At 40.8% G+C, this 24,040-nt stretch overlaps 1 protein-coding gene across 22 annotated transcripts in view; it reads right to left on the bottom strand.

The window, feature by feature from the left end:
• The window catches only part of ROBO2 (roundabout guidance receptor 2), a 901,420-nt gene that overhangs the window by 397,033 nt on the left and 480,347 nt on the right, over positions 1–24,040 (bottom strand). For 2 of the 22 annotated variants that reach the window (XM_081907840.1, XM_081907841.1), the window contains exon 1: positions 22,054–23,086. The exons of 18 other annotated variants lie outside the window; for them this stretch is intronic. In XM_081907840.1, coding sequence (XP_081763966.1) covers positions 22,054–22,108 — 55 coding nt within the window. In that variant the 5' untranslated portion in view covers positions 22,109–23,086. Of the gene's footprint in view, positions 1–22,053; positions 23,087–24,040 lie in introns of those variants that run through there. 2 more of the 22 variants (XM_081907828.1, XM_081907832.1) reach the window with 2 other exon arrangements.

Below are 24,040 nucleotides of genomic sequence, written 5' to 3'. Positions count from 1 at the left end.
CTAAACTAGTTTCTGATCAATATTGATCAGTGTCAGTAAATATTTCCCCTAAAAATTGGTCTTTTACACCAGTAGTTCCCAAATATTTTTAACCCCACTTGAAAACTGCTGAGTGTATTGCCTGACCACTTAATGATTTTTCCGCCTGTTGTAGGAACTACAATGTGCTCAGCTAGAGCTATATGATTTTTAACTGTATTCTTATTGCTACTCTCTCATTCCCTCTCCCCATCCCCTCTCTCACACACATTGTATTTTGCTTTATTGTGTTACAATTTGAATTCCATAGAATAAATTAAAATAGAAGAAACAAAAGAAGCAATAAAAATACAGTTAAAAATCAGCTATGTCCTCCTGGTCCTGATTAACCCGCAGGTTCAGGGTAATCTGTCAAATTACTCCCTTTTCAAGGCAGTGAGAAATAAAATAGTTTAAAATTTTAGATGTTTGTATGTTACAATTAAAGTCTAAAATGATGGTAATAATGCCTCAAACTTTGGGTGAAAGTCTAAAACACAGAGCATGAATCCACATTCATGGTTCATCACATAACAGTCATTTTCAATATTTAGTAATATGCAACCTGCAGTAAGAAATTATTCCAGTAGAAAATCAATTGTATTATAATACAATTGTATCAGTTATACAGGGAACCGGTAATCGAGTAATACACAGAAATGAATATTGTAAAAACAAATTGCAAAATATATTCGGGGGACAAACACCTAACAAATGAGGGTTAGCTGCAAGGTTTTGGAGAAAACTATACTTAGGTTTGATTATATAAAGTTCTGCATTTAAATAGAGAGCAGAATCAGGAAAAGCCAACCCAATCTTCAATATGTTTTACAATTTAGGCAATTATTATTTAACTAGTGGACACATTATACCGCTATTCTGTCACACTGCTGTGATAAAACAGTACTTGAATAACCTAACAAATGTTCCATATCTTCTCTTATTCCAATATTGTACAAATAAGTTTTCAATTAAAAAAACAACTAATCTAATCACTTGTAACTTGATCCGATTTCTCTATACATATTACTGTATTATCAGTTGTATGTTCCCTAACATAAGTTCGATATTTCAAGTTCTTAGCTTTAAGGGGTGAACACTTTCTAACAAACAGCAGAACTGTACATGTTTCCAAAGCAAAGGCTTGTACCCAACACTGTGCAAATGGAACTGAACTCATGGAATGTGGCTTTCCCTTCTTAGCGTCTCCCCGCAAAGTATCCCACCCAAAAAAATTTCTCCAGAGAGCTGCAGGTGAAAGGAAAGGGAAGTTCAGTTATGCAAGTGGAAGTCTGCTGCATAAGCAGAACAGCAGCATTGACTACAACTCTATGACTTCATTTTCTGGTTCTTTCTGTAATATTGTTGAAACTTTCACTGCAATGCCACTGAATGTACATTGTTTTGCTCACATGGAAAAGAGCCATGCACAACATTCCACAAAGGGAGACACACACAAATGTGCTCCAATCCATGCAATCACAAAATCCATGCTGAATATTTCAGATTACTCAGCACTTCACATGATTCCTGTGAGCATTTACATGTTCTTATCTCTCTTTTGCACAGTTGGAATAGTACACTTGTATCAAGCCCTTTCTTTTTATATAAAAAAAGAACACTTGCATCAAGCCCTTTTTTATATATATCAAAAAAAGAACACTTGCTTATCCTATGCATTTGAAAACTTATTTATGATTCACCATTTTCAAGCGCACAATAAATACAGTTTTTAACACATCATGCCCTTGTGGTAATGATAAATCCCTAAGATAATGTGCTGAAAGGAGAATAACATTTTTTTAAAGCAACTGAATGCCTGTTTTTTCTTCCTTCCTTCCTTCTTTCGCATTCAGAGTTGTCAAATGCTTGTGGGCTTTCCTCAATCACCACTTGCTCTGTGTGCCTGCAATGACAGGTGGTCTAGATTTTTCACTTAGAAAATCTGGTCACCCTATGTTTGTAACACCTCTCTACTTAGTGTCATCTGTGAATTTAATTAGCATGCAGTTTACCCGCTTGTGGAGATTATTAATGAAGATGTTATATAAAACAGAGCCCAAACAAAATCCCTATATCAAACCAACTGACATCTTTCTCCCAATGTGTATATTGCTTCCTATCACTACCCTCTATTTATAGCTTTCCACCAGCTACTTATCAGTCCATGTGATAATGCACAATTTGCATTAATTATTCAAGTGTATTTGTGTGGTACATTGCATCAAGTTGTGAGAGGAACAATATCTAGCCTATTCATGCCCCTTTAAAAAAAAAATTACAGCCTAGCCTAACTGCTCAGATTTTGCCCCATTAAATCTTTCCCTTCTTGTTTATTTATGCCCTCCTATTATTTTCCTCCAGAAAATGTAATGTAGTCAACCTCATTGCTGAGCAAGGGTATGAATACCCACATCACCACACCAGGTATTTGTAGTGAAACCACTCAGGAGGAATCTAGCAAAGAATGGTGGAATTGTTAGATAAATGGAGATGGGGATAGGTTTAATATACTTAACAGTTGTCCAAATGGATTTTGAAATGAAGCATGAGGAACAGAAGGCAATAGCTTAGGGGGAATGGAAAATAGATGCTTTTTTTACTCATTAAATGTGATAGTGCAGACCAGAGATAAAGGGTACCATTTTCCTCTTTCCCTATCACACTAGTATATATGGCTTAAATACTCACCTTCACCAAGGGTCACTTCACACATTAAAATTTTTTTGACACAGATTCTCAGTGTTGGTAATGCATAGCACATCAGTACTCCAGTCTACATAGTCACTGTGTGTAAAACACTTCTCTCATACTTCACAGAATTATAAGAAACATTATTTTTTCTCTTTGTTCTAAACTTGTAATGTGCAAAGCTACCCTCAAATTATACACGTCATAGAATTAAACTCATTCACCCCATATGTCCCAAGTCAATCAATGAAATTATCTGAGAGCAGTATTAGTGGTCTCCCAAGGACCAGAAGCATAATTCCTGACAATGAGGAGTCATGCCTTCAGCACAGCAGGGCCAACTCCTTCCCATTAGAAATCAGGCTGGCATCATCCCTACTTAGTTTCAGACAACAGGTTAAAATGCTGTTGTAATGTTTGTATTTCTGATGTTTTAATTGACATCGTAAGACCACCAATCCTGGCTGAACGACGCAGGCCACAAATTAGTTTAGTATCTGACCCTGCCAGGAGCAGTCAGAGCAGTGTGTCCTCCCAGCAGCAGGGATAATGGCACTTACCAGGAGGGAAGGGCAGAAGGAAGACAGTGGGAAGGTTGGCGTTTTTCAGGTGCATTGGGAGCACTGGACTGGCTCCACCAATGTGCCCACAAGCACTGACTTCTCACACTTTACCCCTCCAAGTAAGCATCAGCAACTCCACTGCCAAGAGGCAATGCGTGCAGTGCTGCCCTCCTCAGTCCTGGATCCAATACTATCTGAAAATCTATGAGAGCTACAGTACTGTTCTGCATGCATATTCATAGTTAAAATAATTTAACATAATTTTGTTGGGTCTTCAGACTAATCTGCAGAGATATTGTAAACTACAACATTACAATTTTACAATTCTTTCTATTTTGCAGTAAGCTAGACCCAAGAACATATATGTACACACACCTGTCATCATATCTACATGATCTATACACCTCTTGGATGCTGCCACTGCTAAAGAAACAGCCAGACAGTAATTTCAGAGTGACAACCGAAAACATTAATGCACTGAAAAATAAAGAAAACTTTAAAAACTTCATATGCAACAGTCCATTTTTCTTATCCTTTTTTTACGATATCTTCATTAGTAACTCCTCTGTGTAAAGTTAATCCCCATTAGCTTTTTAGGGCTTAGCACAGCTTCCGTTCTCTATGCTTGCCAATATGTTCTACAGGTGATACAGTAGCTGCCAGTAAGGGATATGATTTTATTAAATCTTTGTGCCTATAAATGACTACAACAAAATTAAGTATAGCTGCCAGTTCAAACCAAAAAGTAGACTGTTTATATCTTATTTGTAACACCAACATTTGCAGAAATTGTTGGTAAATTTGTAACAACTTAAATTTCCTTGCATGAAACTTTGTCCACAACACATTACAGTGGTACCTCTGGTTAAGTATTTAATTCGTTCCGGAGGTCCGTTCTTAACCTGAGACTGTTCTTAACCTGAAGCACCACTTTAGCTAATGGGGCCTCCTGCTGTTGCTGCGTCGCCGGCGCAAGATTTCTGTTCTCATCCTGAAGCAAAGTTCTTAACCCGAGGTACTATTTCTGGGTTAGCGGAGTCTGTAACCTGAAGCGTATGTAACCCGAGGTACCACTGTACCAGTATTTAAATAACATTGTGATAAGTGTTTGAGGCTTGACAGTGTCCCAGGGGGTAGCTCAGCTGAACAGATACTTTACAGATAATTTGCAGGCACCTGTCTCATGCTTTGTTGCTCTCTCCATCCACCCTCCTAACCGATAAGAAATGATGAAAAGTTGTCACACAAACCAGCAAACTCTTTCACCTTTACTGGTATCTTACTGGCTTACTCCCAGGAAAGTAGAAGAACGGCTTGTGCATGCATAGATTCCATTTAGACCTCTGAGTGGGGAAGCAGATGCAACTGTTGAATAGTTTATTTAAATGTTAGGGTTCATTATTGTTTCACAGGGTGTGTACCACTTTAAAAGCCAGGGGGCATATCCTGACCTAGTTTTTTACAGCTGTGTAGTAGTGTAGCAGGTGCTGATAAGTCACTGTAATTAGCTGTGTCAGCAATTGTGAATGGTATATTATGTGCACTATGTACCTTACTCTGCCCCCTGATGGATGGGTGGGTAATGATTATAGATACTATGTAAGATGTATGTTAAAGGAGTTGTAATTAAACCTTGCAAATATCTCTCTGCGTCTCTTCAGTGATTCCATCTGTGTGGTCTACTCTGTACGCACTCTGTGGCATGTTTCAAATGCCCAATAGCAACTTGACTAGTAAATCAGTTAAACTACTCTTAAATTAGTTGGAAATATATTACATATATTATACAGAAGTTTATTTAATATTTTTATTAAATCTACTACTTTGCATTTTAAAGCCCTAGCTGCAGGGAGCCTGGTCAAGGCCCTCCGCTGCAGCAGGGAAGCGTGGCACACCCGCTGCCAGCGAGGGGAGGTACGGCAAGCCCTTCTGCTGCTGTGGGGAAGCATGGTGCACCCTCCACCACCACGCGGGGAGGTACTGCAAGACCCCTGCTGCCATGGGAAGGCCCAGCAAGGCCCTCCGCTGCCACAGATATATATTTTGATATCTTGAAATATTGTGATATTTAGCTGGTGATATATTGTGATGTTGAAAATCAAGTATTGTCTAGCCCTACTCTGTACAAAGGTAGCAGGTGACTTTGAGAAAGTGAAGAATGTTCTTATTTAATCTATGTTCCTTATCACACTCCAACAGCAACATCTCAATGGATAACAGATATCTATATATTTTGAGCAAATCACATGAATCTTACTCAGACTTGATACAAAAACCCACCATCACTCCAGCAATGTTAAACAACGCACATATTTTAAAGGTTTTTAAGGTACAAGCAGTATATTACTCAACCACTATGCCTGAATACATTTTGCTAAAAAAGATTTATACAGTTATCCAGTCACCTCCCCCACCCCAAATACTGTACTGGCTGCGTGGAAGGGTCTTGTGTGAAACCACGTGGATGAGGCAAGCAGAAAGAACTCCCTAGGCACAAGGAACGAAGTGGCAAATGAAAGGGCAGCAGGATTCGCAAATGACCAATTTCAGTCACAACTGTGTTTCATACACATATATGTCTACAAACTTTTAATAGATTTGTGCATATACATCTAGTACTGTCTAGATCTATAAACACTGTAAAACAACAAAACATAATTGCAGCCAGACACTGGAATAAGGAGCGAAGACACAAGGTGAACTAGGGCCACATTATATTATAGAAAAGAATGAACTTATTCAGCTACAACAGATGGACATTGATGGGGGTATTCTAACGCTCCATCAGCCAACTAAGGAAAATGTAACAGGGAAAGTTATCTCTCCCCAGAAAAAGGGTGATATGCATTATTTTCCTTTGAAGAAGTAATGATGACGCAAGGAGTGACAAGAACCAGATTGCCTCCTGGGAAAACCCACTGACATTATTGAAAAACATTCAACCTAGTCCTCAAATTCAACAAACAATAACAAATGCTGAACTAATTAATATGCATTTTATATTCTGAATTCTCACAAACATCAAATGCCCATGATTAAACCTTAATATAACTGTCACTGTTGCTTTTTAAAATGCTGGTGAAGATTTGAACTTTGAAGTTCAGTGAAAAGGCACTATCTAAAAGTGTTATTTCTTTTTATCTACCTTAACATATTAAAACAAGAGCATAAACTTCATATGAACACCTTTAGCATTATTTCTAATATGAGAAAAATGGATCATTAATACAGACAAACAAGGTTTTCTTCATAGACCTGCCAATGATCTTAACCCTGACCTGGAGAGACCATCTTCCTCAGCGATAAGCAATAGTTTCAATGCCAGCACTGTCCTAAGAGAATGCCAATTATGCCAAGTTTGCAAAAACAGATGTATGGTGATTTTTGAGATATAGACTGCTTTACGCCAGGGACAAAGCTAAACCCATTCATCTCAATTTACTTACAACCTAAGGTTTAATTTGAACTGTGGCCTTCAAGGTGAAAGGCCAGTTCTTTAATCTAATCATCTCCCCATGTGCATTATTTATAATAAACACAAACCTCTCTCTTCTGCATACAAAATCGTTCTTTCCTACAAAGTATATTTTCCCCTCTTTATAAAGCATAGATTTCATAGCAATATTTTATATTATAAAATTATTTTTACTGCTGTTTACTAAGCACTTTAGCATTCTGTAAAAACAGGCTATCACTGAACAAAGAAAACCTAATCAATAGTATGCATAATGACAATTGACTGAAATTCCTCAAGATAGGCATCTACTGCTCGTTTACAAATAGTTTAATAATAATTGGCTTCATCAGATTAAAAAAGAAGCTCAGAAGCTTATTGAAGTTCAGGAGCTCAATGGCAGAAATGCAATATGGAAAAGCTCACAAATAAGGACATTTGAATTTTAAAAAGGGTAAGATTACTATAAGATTAGACTATTATCAAGTTGGTTTTGCCACAAGCTTCATAATAAGTCTGATGAACTTATTGAAAAAGAAAAAAAACCCAGTACACTGGAGAAGTTTTGAGTCAGAAAGTTCCAGAGCGCTAGGATGCCTCCTTCAGCGTGAAATGATTCAGCTGTCGATTTATGGCTGGCTACCTAACTTCTCTCATATACATGTTATTCATTGCACAGAAATATCAGAGCAGGTTACAACTCAAATTAATACAGTTACTAAAAACATCAATATTGGCACTATATGCTACTCAAAGTCTGAAAGAATATCCAAGTCTTCAGACGGCATCTAAAATTTAAGAGTAGGCATCAGCATTATCACAGGGGGTGCAATGTCAAAAACGGGCACTACAAACAAGAAGGGTCTTCCCTGTCCCAATAAAGTCTTCCCAGATAGATCCTAATAAATGAGCTATTCTTTCAGGAATCCTGACCCCAAGGTGTATATGACTTCTTAAGCCATTAAAGGTAACTAAAGTGGGCTTGTAGGCAATCAGTGCAGTTTTGTGTGTGGTAGGCCAGTCCAGAAAGCCATATCATTCTACACTAGCTGTAACTTCTAAACCAGCTTCAAGGACAGCTCCACATGCAGTGCATTGTAGTAGTCCAATTTAGAAGTTACTAATGCATAGATCAATGTGAGAAGGTTCTCCCTGTCCAGGAAAAAACCCAGAGCTGGTAAAGGACTATGCACCTGGTCTTAGATAGAGTACAATGCTGTCGAGAGCAGGAAACTCTCCAGTTCCCAGACCTGGGAAATACCTACATACAGGGTTTTCATCTTGTCAAGATTCAGTTTCAACTTGTTTGGCCTCATCCAGCCAACCACTACATCCAGGCACTGGTCCAAGACCTGCACAGCCTTAACTAATTCAATTGATACAGAGAAACAGAGCAGAGTATTGTCAGCATACTGGTAGTAATCAACATACTGTTGATACCTCACTCCAAATGTCCTAATGAATGATCCCAACCAATTCACATAGATGTTAAGAAGCAATGAGGGCAGAATAGAAGCCTGTGGCACCCCACAGCCTGAAAGCCTAGGGGTCAAGCAGGCATCATCCAGTAGTACTTTCTGGTAATGGCAGTGTATTCAGCAGTGGAACTAAAGCAATACTGTGCCCTCAATTCCAAATTCACAAGCAGGATACCATCGCAGATGGTAGTAAAAGCCATAGAGATATCAAGGAGAACTGATACTGTCACACTTCCCTATCCTCTCCTAATAGAGTTAACCCATCAAGCTAATACAGTTCTAAAACTATGCCTGAATCTGGACTACGAACAGGACTAGATAATGTATGTTCTCGAAAGACGAATTCCATGTTGGAGATCATTAGGAAAGAGATTGAAAAAGAATCTGCCAATATCAAAATGCTGTTATACAAATATGTGGTGAGACCACAGGTGAAATACTTGTAGCAGTTCTGGTTCCTTCACCTTAAAAAATATATTGTAGAGCTGGAAAAGTTTGAGAAAAATGAGCAGGAAGTTGGAACAATTTCCCTAAGAAAAAAAGGTCATAGTTTAGTTTAGAAAAAAGGTAAGGACAGCATGATAAAGATGCACAGTCATACCTTGGAAGTCGAAAGGAATTCGTTCCAGAAGTCTGTTTGACTTCCAAAACATTCGAAAACCAAATCACAGCTTCTGATTGGCTGCAGGAAGCTCCTGCAGCCAATCAGAAGCTGTGGAAGCCCCATTGGATGTTCGGGTTCCAAAAGAATGTTCACAAAGCTGAACAATCACTTCTGGGTTTGAGGTGCTCGGGAGCCTAAACGTACAAGTTGCAGGATGTTCAACAACCAAGGTACGACTGTACTGTATAAGAATATGAATGGCGTGAAGAATGTGTTATGGAGAGTTTGGCAGATTCATAATAAGGAGACAATGCAGTTGCTTTAGCACAGATGTAATATGCTCCCATTTGCTCCCTTAATCAGATGGGCTACTACACTTTGAACTAACTGAATTTCAGACCACTCTTATAGCTTGCTATGATAACAAAATTCTGCATCCACATATTAACTTTTCATATGCTAGTTTAATGATCAGTATTAGGCAACTTAACTGTAATCTCTGAACTGCACTAAAAGGTAGTGCACAGCAAAATGTTTTCAATCTCCATAAGGCAGTGGATTGTTTGAGTGCCTTGGATGGATGATGGACAACAAACAAGCTCAATCAGGCCTGTTCTGAATGTGGTTATGCTTCCCCAGAAAAATCGGTTTATAAACCAAACTCTGCTGCTTTATTCTCAGGTAGTGGATGTAGCTAAAAGGGCCTTTTTCAGCAACCGGTAGTATACCACTTCGTCTTTCCTGTACAGACTCATTACTGGACTATGGAATTTATGGTTGATACTGCCTGCCTTCCATTTGTGTTTTATAGTATTATTTTTAAACTGCTATTTCAGTTTTCAAAATGCTGTGACATTCTAAACTTCTCCTGGTGCCACAGTTTGGATGGGAAATAGGAAACAAGTAATGTTTCTTAAAATCCTTAAATAAATGAAGTTTCAGTTGATAAAAGAAGGGGAAGGGAGTGAAAAGAGAAAAGCTTTAGAATAAAGCAGTTTGGGTGGGAAACAAGGGGAACTATTCACAGAAAACTAATGCCCTTTCCTATTCCATTTAAATCCACAATTGCAGTGCTATTATTTGCAACCAGAATCTAAGCTGAAAACTGGCAGAACCAGACCTTTCTCCTTGTCCCTTCTTCTTGGTAAAAACAGAAGGTATTAATCACTCTGGTTTAAAGAAAGTTGACTAAAGCTATTCTTTAAGTCATGCACTGTCACTAATGTGGCCAATGAATAACTCTCTACACTTTTTTTTTGTTACTTTGAGTGGACTGTCAACCGCACATTTTCCTCTTTCCTTGAATGGCTTTTAAGAGATGATGAAAAGAAGCACTATCAGTAAAAACAAAAGTTTCAGGAAGAAAAAGTGGGAACAAAGTGGACATATTGGAGACAACTCGTGATTCATGGCTCATACTGTGCTATTTCTCTCTTCAACTCAATATGCTCTTTGGTTTCACTGAAGGATAAGAGGAGGCCAGACCATTGCACTTCTCCTAGCAACTAATATCACTTAGGAAAAAAGGCATGTTGTCTGCTAAAATGGTAACAGAAGAATTTGGGGTCATACAAAGCGAAATACATGTTCCTAGTGCATTTGATCCTAAAAACTGATTGTCAAAATGTATTCAGGAAACAGCAAATGATTAGTCAAAATGATTAATTTTAACCAAATATATGTTTCAATATGTTAGACATTTTCTTTTTTGAGGAAGTACTCTGGCAATTTCCATTATTATGTTAAAATATTTTGCCCTGAATATTTCTACATATGTACACAAAAATGCAGGAGAATTTCAAAGAGTTTTAAAGCTAATCTAATTGTGCACAGGTTGTTTGGAAACAAAGTCTAAAAACACTTGGATTGTTTCTTCTGTGGGATGAATTTTTAAAAACTGGCTGATCTTATTAAATCCCTGTCACAATTTGGTACTCATAATGATAAAACAAGTTCACATAAAAGACCAAAACAGAATAACTCTACAGTCCATATGCTCACTTAAATAGACACATATTGGCAGATTCCAACATTTTGAATTATTTTTTTCAAAATCCAGTTGGAGAACATTACAGAAAGGGTAGTTATGAAAAGACTGCAATTGTTGTCCACAATATTTCCCCAACATTAAAATCAATGACAACATATGTATTAGATAACTAAATTGTTAATAATATCCTGCAGATGCACAGAGAAAACTATCCTCTAAATATTGAACTGAAGAGGATGCAGAAATCAATTTCATCTACTTTTGCTTTTGCTTACACATGAAACCAGAAGCTCAAGGAAAAAATGCAGGTAGTTTTAAAACACATCAGTGTACAAGTGTACACTATTTATAGCATGTGATTACACTGATCCTGTACGTGTCATGATCTGCACTGTCAAGGGCCTGTAATCATGGGACACCAATCTAGGGAAAAGGTGCTAGCACATAAACACCCCAAGGAATAGTCTGGCTGAGAATGTACACGAGCAGGGCTTAGACTTAAATCATTATGTCTAAAACATGGAACATGTGATAGAGAGATCTCAAAAGCAACCAATCTGGAAGCAGGTATAAAATCAGTTACTTGCATCTATTATTTTCACTTTATATTTAATTTGCACGAAGCAGTTTTCACACAGACATAGTGGCTCTTGAAAGATGAGACTCTTTGAAAACAAGTGAATGATTGCCTGAAGATCTATGATTATAGAGCAGATGTACCAGTAAAATATATCTCATAACTGGTTCTTGACTCTTGACACTTACACAGCAGCGGGAAAGCAGATCTGGTCCTTTCCATAAAGGTTTGCCTCCAGCCCACCAGAACAAGATGCTATCTGACGCATGCTACGTGACATTTTAGTTTTAAAAGGTTAATTTCCTCCATTAAGTTTCTCCTGTAATCAATGACAAATGACTAAATAGTAGCGCACTACAGAGATTACTATCTCTTGCTGCTGACCATTAATTCTTTGTCTCAATCCTTGGTAGCACAATTATGACAAGCAGTTCACTAGAAATCTACACATTTAGTGCCAGGTAAGCAGTTGTGTATACAATGCATGATTATTTTAACTCTTGTGTCAAACTGATAGAGCAATAGGTACATAGGACAAGTCATTAGCAGTGAGAGTTCTCTAAGACTGTTTTTCATGCTCATACTTTTGATTTATACTGGCAACTGTAAATCACATGCTATAAATCTTTTTAATATATGTTTTTGTGTGTTTGTATGTGTTTTATTTTGCCCCTGAGTAATTCCCCCCCCCCACCGAAAAACACTGGACATTAATAAATAATAAACTATATTTATTGCATTTATATCCCACCGTTTTTCTCCAAGGAGCTCAAGGTGGCATATCTCCCCTTCCTTGTTTAATCCTTACAATAACCATGTGAGGCAGTTTAGGCTGAGAGGCAGTGACTGAAGAATACCCAGTTGAGAGCTTCATGGCTGAGTAGGACTAAGTCTCCTGGGACTTAGTCTGACACTCTGATCCCTACACAACACAGTATCTCACTTATCACTATCTGCTAAAGTAGACAGAAAAGTTGCATTGAAAAGTACTGTAAATCTGTAGATCAGGGGTCAGCAAACTAAGGTCTGCATGCCGGATCTGGGCCAATTGCCTCTGCATCCGGCCTGCGAATGGTACTGCAATCGCTGCTTGAATCAGCGCGATTGCCTCCCCCCCCCCCGGTGCCATTTCCACCCCTCCCTCCCTCACCGCAGCATTGGGGGTGAGGGAGGGAGGGGTGGAAGGGGGCTGGGCTTTGATAGGAAGCCTTGCCATCTGCCCTTCTGCCTCTCCCTATGGCCGTGCTGTGGGCTGGAGTTTGGCGCACCTGCTGGCCCCTGGCTCCCCGTCTGGGAAAGCTGGCCCGAAAAGGAGAGATGCCACTCCCAACCGCAGGCAGAGCAGCAGAGGAGGTAGGCAGGGAGGGGAGGGGTTGGGAAAAGAGAGAAGCCCCCTCCACCACATGCGCATTCCGGCCCACCACTAGGTCTGGGGGACATTGAACCAGCCCCCTCCAAAAAAAATTTGCTGACCCCTGATGTAGATGTTCCCCTTGACCCAACACAAAATAGGTTTCCAGAAGTCACAGTACAGAAAAATCAACCTACAAAGCCCAATCCATATAGCTATCTAACTGCCAGTGTCAACCACCAAACTTTAGACTACTACAAAAAAGTCACTTCTTGCAACAAAATTCCCATGTACACCATCCTCAAGTCTCTCTCCTACACATGCTAAATGCAGTCATTAGCCTAAACTCTCTGGTCCACTTACCACTTATTCGAAAAGAACTAGTAATCTGAGGCAGACAATGGTACTCTGGAATTAGGTAATTCAGGTAACTAACATTATTATTATTATTATTATTATTATTATTATTATTATTATTATTATTATTTATACCCCACCCATCTGGCTGGGTTTTCCAAGCCACTCAGGATGGCTCCCAACAAAATATTAAAAACACGATACAACATCAAACATTAAAAAATTCCCTAAACAGGGCTGTCTTCAGATGTCTTCTAAAAGTCAGATAGTTGTTTATTTCCTTGACATCTGGTGGGAGGGTGTTCCATAGGGTGAGTGCCACTACTGAGAAGGCCCTCTGACTGGTTCCCTGTAACCTCACTTCTCACAGTAACGGAATCGCCAGAAGGCCCTTGGAGATGGACCTCAGTGTCCAGGCTGAACAATGGGGCTGGAGACACTCCTTCAGGTATACTGAGCCGAGGACGTCTAGGGCTTTAAAGGTCAGCACCAACACTTTCAATTGTGCTTGGAAACATACTGGAAGCCAATGTAGGTCTTTCAGGACTGGTGTTATATGGTCTCGGTGGCCACTCCCAGTCTGCAAAAGATGTGACCTTAACAAATTGGAGAACTAGACCTATGATTGCCTCCTTTAAAGAGCAGTGTGCAGAACAATTCTTGGCAACTGGGAAATTGATAGGGCTTTCATGTGAGAATTTGAAGACAGCTACTCAGTTTCACTTTCCTTTGGGGGGACAGTTTTAGTGTTATCAATCCATGGGAGGGCCTGTTCCAACAATATGGTTCCCTTATTACACTGGAAACCTATTTGCATATTACCCAAATACAGGGTAAAACAGAGTACAGACCTGGACGAGGGAAGAGACCCCATCTGGTGTCTTTTCATTGCAATATCATGCTCTTTTCCTGGAATGTTTACTACATCAGAATCATAGAATCACAGAGTTGGAAGGTACCCAAGGGTCATCTAGTCCAACCCCCTGCAATGCAGGAATCTCAGCTAAACACACAATCTCAGCTAAAGCATCCATTGCAGATGACCATCCAACCTCTGCTTAGAAACCTCGAATGGAGAGATTAGAAGAGTGATAAATAAATAAAAAAACAAATACAGCCTAGACAAAATTAAAGCAAAAAGCAAAATGCCCTTCTTAGTAGCAACTTTTCAAAAAGAGAGAGAACGTATTATAATGTGTGTGGCACTTTAAGTCCAAATACTATTCCTTTGAGAGCCCTTTGTTTAGTCTATTTTAAGCACCTGATGCAAAGGGAACACACAAGTGCTAACATGTTTGCCACAGCTTCAGAGATGCAGCATCAAGTATGCTCTGCTCATAAAGAAGATTGAAAACAGTCTCAAAGACCGTTTTCACCATTCCAATTCTGTACTTGATGGCTGTATTTACCACTTCCTTTAAAAGAACACAAAACTTTTCCTTTTTAACCTGAAGTAATAAAATTAGTACTTGTATTGCTAAGGGCTGCTTTGTACAGAATATTTACACAGTCACTTGTGAAGTGCAGCACAAATTTGTGTTGGGGGGTTTGTTTTTGTTTGTACAAGTATATCTTGTTGGTTCCCTGGCTTGTATTCTTTTACAAAATAAATATAAATGTCCCACTTAAGAATATGTACATGATTTTCATGTTTATGTACGTGGGTTGGCTTTGAAACAGCTCAGATGGGTCATCTTGCCTGCACAAAAATGTTTCTCTCACAAAACAGAGCTGCTTTTTCTGAGACATAGTTGCCCAATTTATTCTTAATTAGCCGTTTTCTAGCTGGGCTAATTGTATTCCAGTAGTTGTAAAAATGGGTTAGGGAACAGAAGCAATGGCTCCAAAGGTTCATCTTTGAGGCGACATTTTTCCACCTTCGCCGCATCAAGCAGTTGGTCCCTTACCTTTCCCGCCCTGACCTGGCCACAGTGATCCATGCGACGGTCATCTCCAGGCTTGACTACTGTAATTCGCTCTATGCGGGGCTGCCCTTGAAGCTGTCCCAGAAACTCCAGCGGGTACAGAATGCTGCAGCGAGGCTCCTCACGGGGTCTCTGCCATGGGAGCATATTCACCCAGTGCTTTTCAAGCTGCACTGGCTCCCGGTGGAGTACAGGGTAGATTTAAGGTGCTGATTTTGACCTTTAAAGCCCTTCACGGCCTAGGACCCTCGTACCTACAGGACCGCCACTCCTGGTATGCCCCACGGAGAGCCTCAAGGTCCATAAATAACAACACCCTAGTGGTCCCAGGCCCTAAGGAAGTTAGATTGGCTTCAACCAGAGCCAGGGCCTTTTCAACTCTGGCTCTGGCCTGGTGGAACGCTCTGCCTCATGAGACCAGGGCCCTTATTATTATTATTATTATTATCTTCAGACCAGTGTCCCTAAGCAAATGCCCACTTGCCCAATACATGGCCCAGCTTTAAAAGCAGCATCAAGAACATAAGCTGTAAAAGTCAAGAGAAGTGGGATGTAGCTGTGTTTGTCAAACCTTAGAAGAAGTCTCACCCTCATTGTATTGATGCCTTTGAAATACAAAAGGAACCTTTATCATTAAGAGAACATTAGATATAAATATTGTTTGTAATGATTCCAACCCCCCCCCCCATGAAACCTGAATTTCATCTAATGCTAGCTCACATGTATGTGTAATGGGATTTTTGCCTGAACAAATAACATGTAGTGTTTAATTTTTGAAAAGTATGTACACCATCTGTTTCCCACAGAATAAAACAGAGATTCCCACAAACATGCAGAAACTAGCTCCAAAAGCTAGCCTGCTGGCAGGAAATCATGAATATAATTTCTAAATACCCAGCCAACCAAGGCATTGGCATTTTTACATAATTGTTATAAGGGGTGGGAACCCAGGTGACAGTCAAAGGCACACTAGTCCTTCCAACAGCAGTAAGACAACAAAAGGCCTTATTTCAGACCAAAGAGGCAGAATGTGCACTGCTGAATACATCATATCTCTTATAATCATAGAGTTGGAAGACACACTGAGGAACATCTAGTCCAACTCCATAGTACATCATTATTCGTTTGTAATTAATATTTGTACAGTGGTACCTCAGGTTACATACACTTCAGGTTACATACGCTTCAGGTTACAGACTCCGCTAACCCAGAAATATTACCTCGGGTTAAGGACTTTGCTTCAGGATGAGAACAGAAATCGTGCTCCGCCGGCGCAGCGGCAGCAGGAGGCCCCATTAGCTAAGGTGGTGCTTCAGGTTAAGAACAGTTTCAGTTTAAAAATGGACCTCTAGAACGAATTAAGTACTTAACCCGAGGTACCACTGTATAGCAATGTGGAATGTAAGAAATAGACAAAATGAATCAAACTTGTGTTTGGATCTTTGTTTTTGTTATTTAAGTTAGTCAACTCAGTTGCAGGAAAAACCTGCGCTCAAGTAAATGCTGCAACAAGTAATACAAATTATAATTATGATCAACATTGATCAACATGTTAAAACGACATACAATTTAGCATCACTGTGCTTTGATCCTTGATGCATGTTTTCGCAACATTTCAAAGACTACACTTGCTAGATAGTAACTCCCACTGAGAAAAACTTTGAGGAGTTATTTGAAACTATGAATTGTGCCAACACCTATTTATGAAATAGTGTCCTAACACCCTGAATTGAATAAGGTGTGAAGACACGAGAAATTTCAGTTGTGAAATTACTTTATCTATATCCTAGTATTGTTTCTCAAGGTGTGCAGTACAACATCTTGCTAACGCGGACACACAATGGGCTGTGGAACCAGTGAGAGCCAGTGTGGTGTAGTGGTTAAGAGCAGTAGCTCGTAATCTGGGGAACCGGGTTCGCGTCTCCGCTCCTCCACATGCAGCTGCTGGGTGACCTTGGGCTAGTCACACTTCTCTGAAGTCTCTCAGCCCCACTCACCTCACAGAGTGTTTGTTGTGGGGGAGGAAGGGAAAGGAGAATGTTAGCCGCTTTGAGACTCCTTAAAGGGAGTGAAAGGCGGGATATCAAATCCAAACTCCTTCTCCTCTTCTTCTTCTTCAACTGCCCTTCATCTTTCTTTGATTACTCTACTGAGTAATGACTTTTGTAGTTTTTTTGTAACGTATGTTATCCTCCAGTAACCTTTGGGTGTTAAGAAATAAAGATGCAGAGTTGTCCATAGTGTGTTTTCAATGTGCTGTATTATCCTAATATTTATATTTTATTGTGCAAAAGGCATTTATACTAGACAGAACAAAGTTTAGAATCCAGTGTTTTATTGTGCCAACATGTTATAAGTTTGGCTGATATTCTGTCTATGATAAACACAAACCTGAACCAGAGAAAGTCTATTATACTCAAAGGGGATTTGCTGAAACAAGTGCATTTTGGATTGTTTACAGGACTATTCCACAGTTGTATCTGTGATTGTCTGTGATTTATCTTCCACTAAAAGCAAGAGGTTTGACAACAACTAGAAAACATTATATCAAACTTAATGTTCTTTTAGCACAATTGATCAGTGTGTGGTTGCTGTGAAAAAGGTAAATACCATGTTAGGGATTGTTAGGAAAGGTACTGAAAATAAAGCTAAGAGTATAACGCCTTTACAACAAATAGTGTGGCCACAGTTAGAATACTGTGTAGAGTTCTGGTTGTCATATCTCAAAAAGTATGTTGTAGATCTGTGAAAGGTCCAGGGGAAAAAGTCAGCCAAAATGATCAGGTGGATAGACAGACTCCCTTAAGAGAAAGGGTTACAACATATGGGGATTTTAGTGTTGAAAAAAGTTGACAAGGGAGGAATGTGACAGAGGTTCATAATATTATGCACAATGTAAATAAACTGGATAGAGAAACCCTCTCTCATAATACTAGAATGTGGGGTCATCCAATCACAGCAGGAGAGATAGACAAAAATAAATACTTCCTTCCTAAATAAGTCCACTGGTCCCATCACCTCCTGACAAATAGAAGGGGAAGAAATGGAGGCAGTGAGAGATTTTACTTTCTTGGGCTCCATGATCACTGCAGATGGTGACACCAGTCATGAAATTAAAAGACGCCTGCTTCTTGGGAGAAAAGCAATGACAAAGCTAGACAGCATCTTAAAAAGCAGAGACATCACCTTGCTGACAAAGGTCCATATAGTTAAAGCTATGGTTTTCCCAGTAGTGATGTATGGAAGTGGGAGCTGGACCATAAAGAAGACTGGTCACCAAAGAATTGATGCTTTTGAATTATGGTGATGAAGGAGACTTGAGAGTCCCATAGACTGCAAGATGATCAATCCTATCCATTCTTAAGGAAATCAGCCCTGAGTGCTCACTAAAAGGTCACATTCTGAAGATGAGGCTCCAATACTTTGGCCACCACATGAGAAGAGAAGACTCCCTGGAAAAGACCTTGATGTTGGGAAAGATTGAAGGCACAAGGAGAATGGGACAACAGAGGAAGAGATGGTTGGACAGTGTTCTCAAAGCTACTAACATGAGTTTGACCAAACTGCAGGAGGCAGTGGAAGACAGAAGTGTTTGGCGTGCTCTGGTCCACAGCATCACGACTAAACACCTCCTAAATAAGTGCTTCCTACCATAAGATGTGGTGATTTACCACCAATCTGGATACCTTTAAAGGTGGATTAGACAAATTCTTGAAGAATAGGTCCATGAATACCAGTCCCGATGCCTCTGAATACTAAAGAACAGTGGGAAAGGGCTAATGACCTCACCTTTCTGGTTGGACACTGTGAGAAACAGGCTGCTGGACTAAATGGCATTATGTCTGATCCAGTGGCCCACCCTTCTTACAAAATAGTCAAAGAAAGAAATTAATGAACAAAAATTACTTTTTCAACCATTCCTCAGCTGGGTGTGCGATATGACAAGAGCCCTTTTTAACTTTCAGAAATGGTAAAAAGACTGGTATCAAGGTAGAATGCTGGGAAGATTGGAATTACAGTTATCCCTAAATAGATGGCAAAGGTTGTGATCTGAACGGCCATAAATCCACATTCACAACACAAATGGCACATTTTGTCCCATTTTCATCGAACTCTAAAATTTCATGATAGAGTGGTACCTTGGGTTAAGTACTTAATTCGTTCCGGAGGTCCGTTTTTAACCTGAAACTGTTCTTAACCTGAAGCACCACTTTAGCTAATGGGGCCTCCTGCTGCCACCGTACTGCCGGAGCACGATTTCTGTTCTCATCCTGAAGCAAAGTTCTTAACCCAAGGTACTATTTCTGGGTTAGCGGAGTCTGTAACCTGAAGCGTATGTAACCTGAGGTACCACTGTACTAAGAAGGCACAAGAACTAAGACAATTCACCATCTGAATCTGCATCATACCACCATGTAATATCACCTGTAGGCCACTCATGTTTCTCTGGGTACTCAGAGATAGGCATGGAGTATATCTTCCTGACATTATATCTCAAAAACACATGGTTTGCTTTTCTCTGACCGCATTCATACCCAAAAGATACAAAAATCATAATGATGTAAAGGGAGAGCTCTCGGAAGCTCAAAGCCTTAGCTTGTGAGTGAGGGATGACCTATTTTTAAGGAGGGGGAAAAAAACCAGCTGGTTTGAGTTTCAACAAAGGGTCTTTCTTCCTCAGTTATGCTTTCTTCATGCTTACTGTTTTATTCATAATACAGGGGGGAAAACATATGTTAAAGCAGTTTAGGATCATTTCACATATTATACTCAGTGGGAAAGATAGCTTAGTATGTACGGTGGGCAAACCATGATGGACTCAGGTTTGCTACTGAGTGTACCTTTGGCAACCTCCCTCATATGTATTATACATGCCTGCAAACATGTGATATTAGCATTTTCCAATATTTTAAGAAAAGGGTAACATGTGAAGCTGCCTTTAATGGCATCCTGTTCGTGTTATGTGGCAACTTTCATTTCTGTGTTTCTGGGAAGATAGGGACATCAGTAAGCTAATGTAAAATACAATAGGTTTCCAAGATACAGATCTACATTTTATGTTTCAGAACTATATGTAGATATGAATATGTTTCAGAAGAACAGCAACAACTATTGACTGCAATTCTATGTACAGGATTGTATCTACTGAGATTATCATAGTCTAGTCAAACCTTCCCATAAAGTGCTTTTCAAAGATTTTGATTAAGTCCATATTTGTCAAAGATGGACCAATAAGTTTGCTCATAGACCTACCTTGTAAAAGAATGGTGGTTTTTTTTAAGGTTCACGTTGTGTTCTCCATGGAAGAAAACTTGAATAAATTATGCCTTGCTCCTGTCCTTCTAGCAAGCTGGTTAATTGCATTTGTTTCCTATATCTCCAAACAGCCTGGTACATTAATTACATTCTGTAACACCAGGCTCCTGTGATTCACTCTGTCACTTCCACTGAGCACTTTAATTGTATTCCTTCTAGCTACCTACAATTTTAAACACTGGCTAATAACTACATTTCTGCAGCCTGATGCTTTCAGGTTTTATGTACATTTCCAACGTGACTTATGTGAACCACAATGCTTTGTAAAAAAAAAATGAAACTGCAGGGCACATTACGTGATACACTCATTATACAACTTGTGAACCAATACTTACATATCCTCAATTCCCAGCTTTTAGCAATGTTCTCTGTTGCCTCCTGTGTTGCTAAGGGTGTGGTGGGAGGGAGAGAGGGAGGGATGGGTAGCACACAACTGCATGCAATAATTGTAGGTAATACAATATCACTCTCTGTTTACAAGAGTGGCCTCTCGTTGATATGGATACCAGGCTTTTAGCACCAGCTTCCTGCTGGAACTAAGTTTAGTCCCAGATCCTGCCCATATCCAGCATCAAAGAGTAAATTAAGCTAGAGTCCAAACCCCGCCCCCCCCAAGACACCTCTGTAAAAATATAATGCCAAACCTCCAAATTAAGACAATAGCCAAAGAGATCAGGTACCAAATCAAGCCTCCCACCACCAACGCTCACATAAAGACTCAGGATGACTGTCCATGTAAACAGTTTGTGTGCCCAAAATACTATGATGTATGTTGCACATTTGAGGTAAAACACATACAGTATATATGTATTCATAGCCATTGGTGTCTCTACTCTGTTAAAATTATACCTTCTAACCATAGGCAGTACAAACATCATTCCTTTGATTTTTCTCAATTTCCTTCATTTCAAACACTGAAATCAACAATGTGTTCTTAGCTCTTAAATATCAACATGAAATTCCCTGCAACATGCTTCTAGGTTAAACGACGAGGTCTTGGTTTTACTTTAGGGAGGGCTAAGCAAGCTGAACAAAAGACAAACCCCTGTAAAAGGGAGACTGCCTTTACAGAAGGGGAGACACCTACAGCACCTGTTCAAATTCCCCATTGTCTTTAAACAGTGGAAGCCTAGCTTCTCCCTGTGGCAGAAGCTGGCTGTGAGATTCTGCTGTACTGGGAGGCTTCCACAGACACAACCCTCTTTCACACTCCCTACTTTGTATACTTTCCACCTGACACATCTCACAGGCATAGTTATTTCACACCTTTTAGCGCATTCCACACATTACTGCATTTTTCTGCGTGCATTGCTTACAAATGGAGCAGCGAGAACCTCACGGTAGTAAATTTCCCATTCACCTCTCTTGAATCAGAAGCACAATTACCCCATTTAATCAGTCGATTTTCCACCTAAAAAGTTCAGCATGGGGTAAAAATAGAAGCAACAGAAATCTGTTGGTGCGTCGAGATTTACCAGTGCAGCTGATTTCAATCTCTCTCTCTCTATCACACACACACACACACACACACACACACACTTTACAGCTTATGTTAACTATTTTCCTACTAAGTTAGAAAAGAAGATTTGCTTTATTAATAGCATGTTCATATCCATCCCTTCCTTCCATCGTTCCATAGCCCATGCACATTATACAGGATTTCGAGCCCCAAAATCCAAGCGTGCTCTGCTCCAAAGAAATGACAGTAAAACACAACACTTTAACTTACCATCAACTTGAAAAGAGACAAATCCAAGCAGCAGGAGTGGCGTCAGCAGCCCCATTTTAACATATTCAAAGGCAATCCAATTCCAGGGAGAGAGAGAAAAAAATAGAGGGGGGGAGTAGTCCCAAAAGTTGAGATTCTCCTACAACCTAAGGATACGTGGAAGGAGCCCGGAGAGCAGCGACGAGAAAGAGGCTTGAATGGGACACTTTGAGCTCCATGCAGATTAGCAGCGCGAGGGGGAGAGCGAGGGAGGAAGAGGGGGCACCGCTCCCGGCTCGGCGCGCTGGCTCCGCTTCCGAAATTCCCACCAATCCAGCGGAGGCAGAGGAATTGTTCAAGTGTGGCTAAGACTCTCCATTGCAATCCAGAGCCCGGGGATTTCTTCGGCAGACGAGAGAGACTTTGAAAGCAGATACGTTTCCTAGAAAGTGCGTCCCCTCCCGCCGCCACCACCTCGCTCAAAGTTCTCGGCGCTCTGAGGAAAAGGCGGGGAAGGAGGGAGCGAAATCATGGGCTTGGCTTAACTCTCCTGCTTCTCATTTTCTTCCTCTTCCAACTCCCCCCCCCACCTCCTCAAAATCACTTCAAGCTGCGGAGTTGCTTCCCTTAACTTCCATAAGAGGGACGCCTGAGCAACATCTTGGCGCGCGAGCTGCTTAAACACCCCTTCCTCCTTCCCTCTCCACAGCACCCCCTCAAAAAAATTAAAAATTAAAAAAGGCAACCCAGCCACCCCTACCCTCAGCGCGGGAATAAACTGCTTGAGGAGAATAAACTCCCAACGTGCCGCAGGGGCTGGAGGAAAGAGCGAGTGGCGGTGGGCACGGTTGTTGCTGCTGGCTGAGGCGGCCACCGCTGCCGTGTAAACGCGCGCGGCGGTGAGCGGGGGGGGGGGGAGGTGTCGCTCCCACTATGGAAGGAGTCGAGCGAGGCGGGAAGCGGCAGGCGCGGCGGGGTGCGCGCGCGCGCGCGAGGGAGAGGAGGGGAGAGAGCTCAGCACCCTCCTGCTGGAGCTCGCCCGGGCGGCCTCCCCACAGCCTGGGCTCGTTCTGCTGCTGCTGTTGCTGCTCTTCGTAGAGCAAACACGGAGGGGGGGGGGGTGGAAGAGAGCCGGAATTGGAAGAGCTGGGGTGTGGATTAAAGCACTGTAAAACACCACACCCACTCTCATGTTCCCCTCAGGGATCGCGGTGGGAGGGGGGAGAGAGAGACAGACACACATAATGTGAGGCAACTGAAGGATTGAAGAGAAGAACGGGGGGGGGGCACACAGGAGCGCTGCTTCTCTGCCCCCCCCCCGCCCATCCCATTTCTCTCCCAAACCCCCTTTTCCCTCTTTACTGTTGGCTATAGGTAACATTAACATGATTGCTTCTCACTGCTTCTCATTTAATGGGCAGGTAATTTTCTCGACGAGCGATTTCATGGAAGTCTCTTCCCTAATTATTCAGTCTTCCTCGCCTCTTCTCTCTCTCTCTGTCACAGGGAGGCCTTTGAAAGAAGACGGCAGTTTCAACCTCTTCTTCTCACTTAGCTTTCATGTGCTGGTACTTACTAAAAAAGGGAGGTGCAGGAAGGCGATCATGTTGCCTGATTCCAGGTGTGTAGTGATACGCAGCTACTGCTTAGTATGGAAAGAACTATGACATTCTGCACATGTTCAAAGACCCCTTCTCCCGGATTATGGCGTAATATTTGTAGTTGCTTAAAGCCCGCCCAGCCACTTAGGAGGGCTACAGATGGCCTCCAAAAAAAAGGTACCAACTCCTTTTAAAAGGAAAATGCAGGCAAGTCAGCATTGCCTTATGCAAATACAAGTTACAGTGGTACCTCGAGTTACAAACGCTTCAGGTTACAAACGCTTCAGGTTACAAACTCCGCTAACCTAGAAGAGTTACCTCGAGTTGAGAACTTTGCCCCAGGATGAGAACAGAAATCGTGTGCCAGCAGCGCAGCGGCAGCAAGAGGCCCCATTAGCGAAAGCACG

This window comes from Podarcis melisellensis (genome assembly GCF_964234715.1).
Source record: "Podarcis melisellensis genome assembly, chromosome: 4".
NCBI lineage: Eukaryota > Metazoa > Chordata > Lepidosauria > Squamata > Lacertidae > Podarcis > Podarcis melisellensis.
The sequence above is the reverse complement of the archived record's forward strand: the minus strand, read 5'-3'. Positions and strand labels throughout refer to the sequence as shown.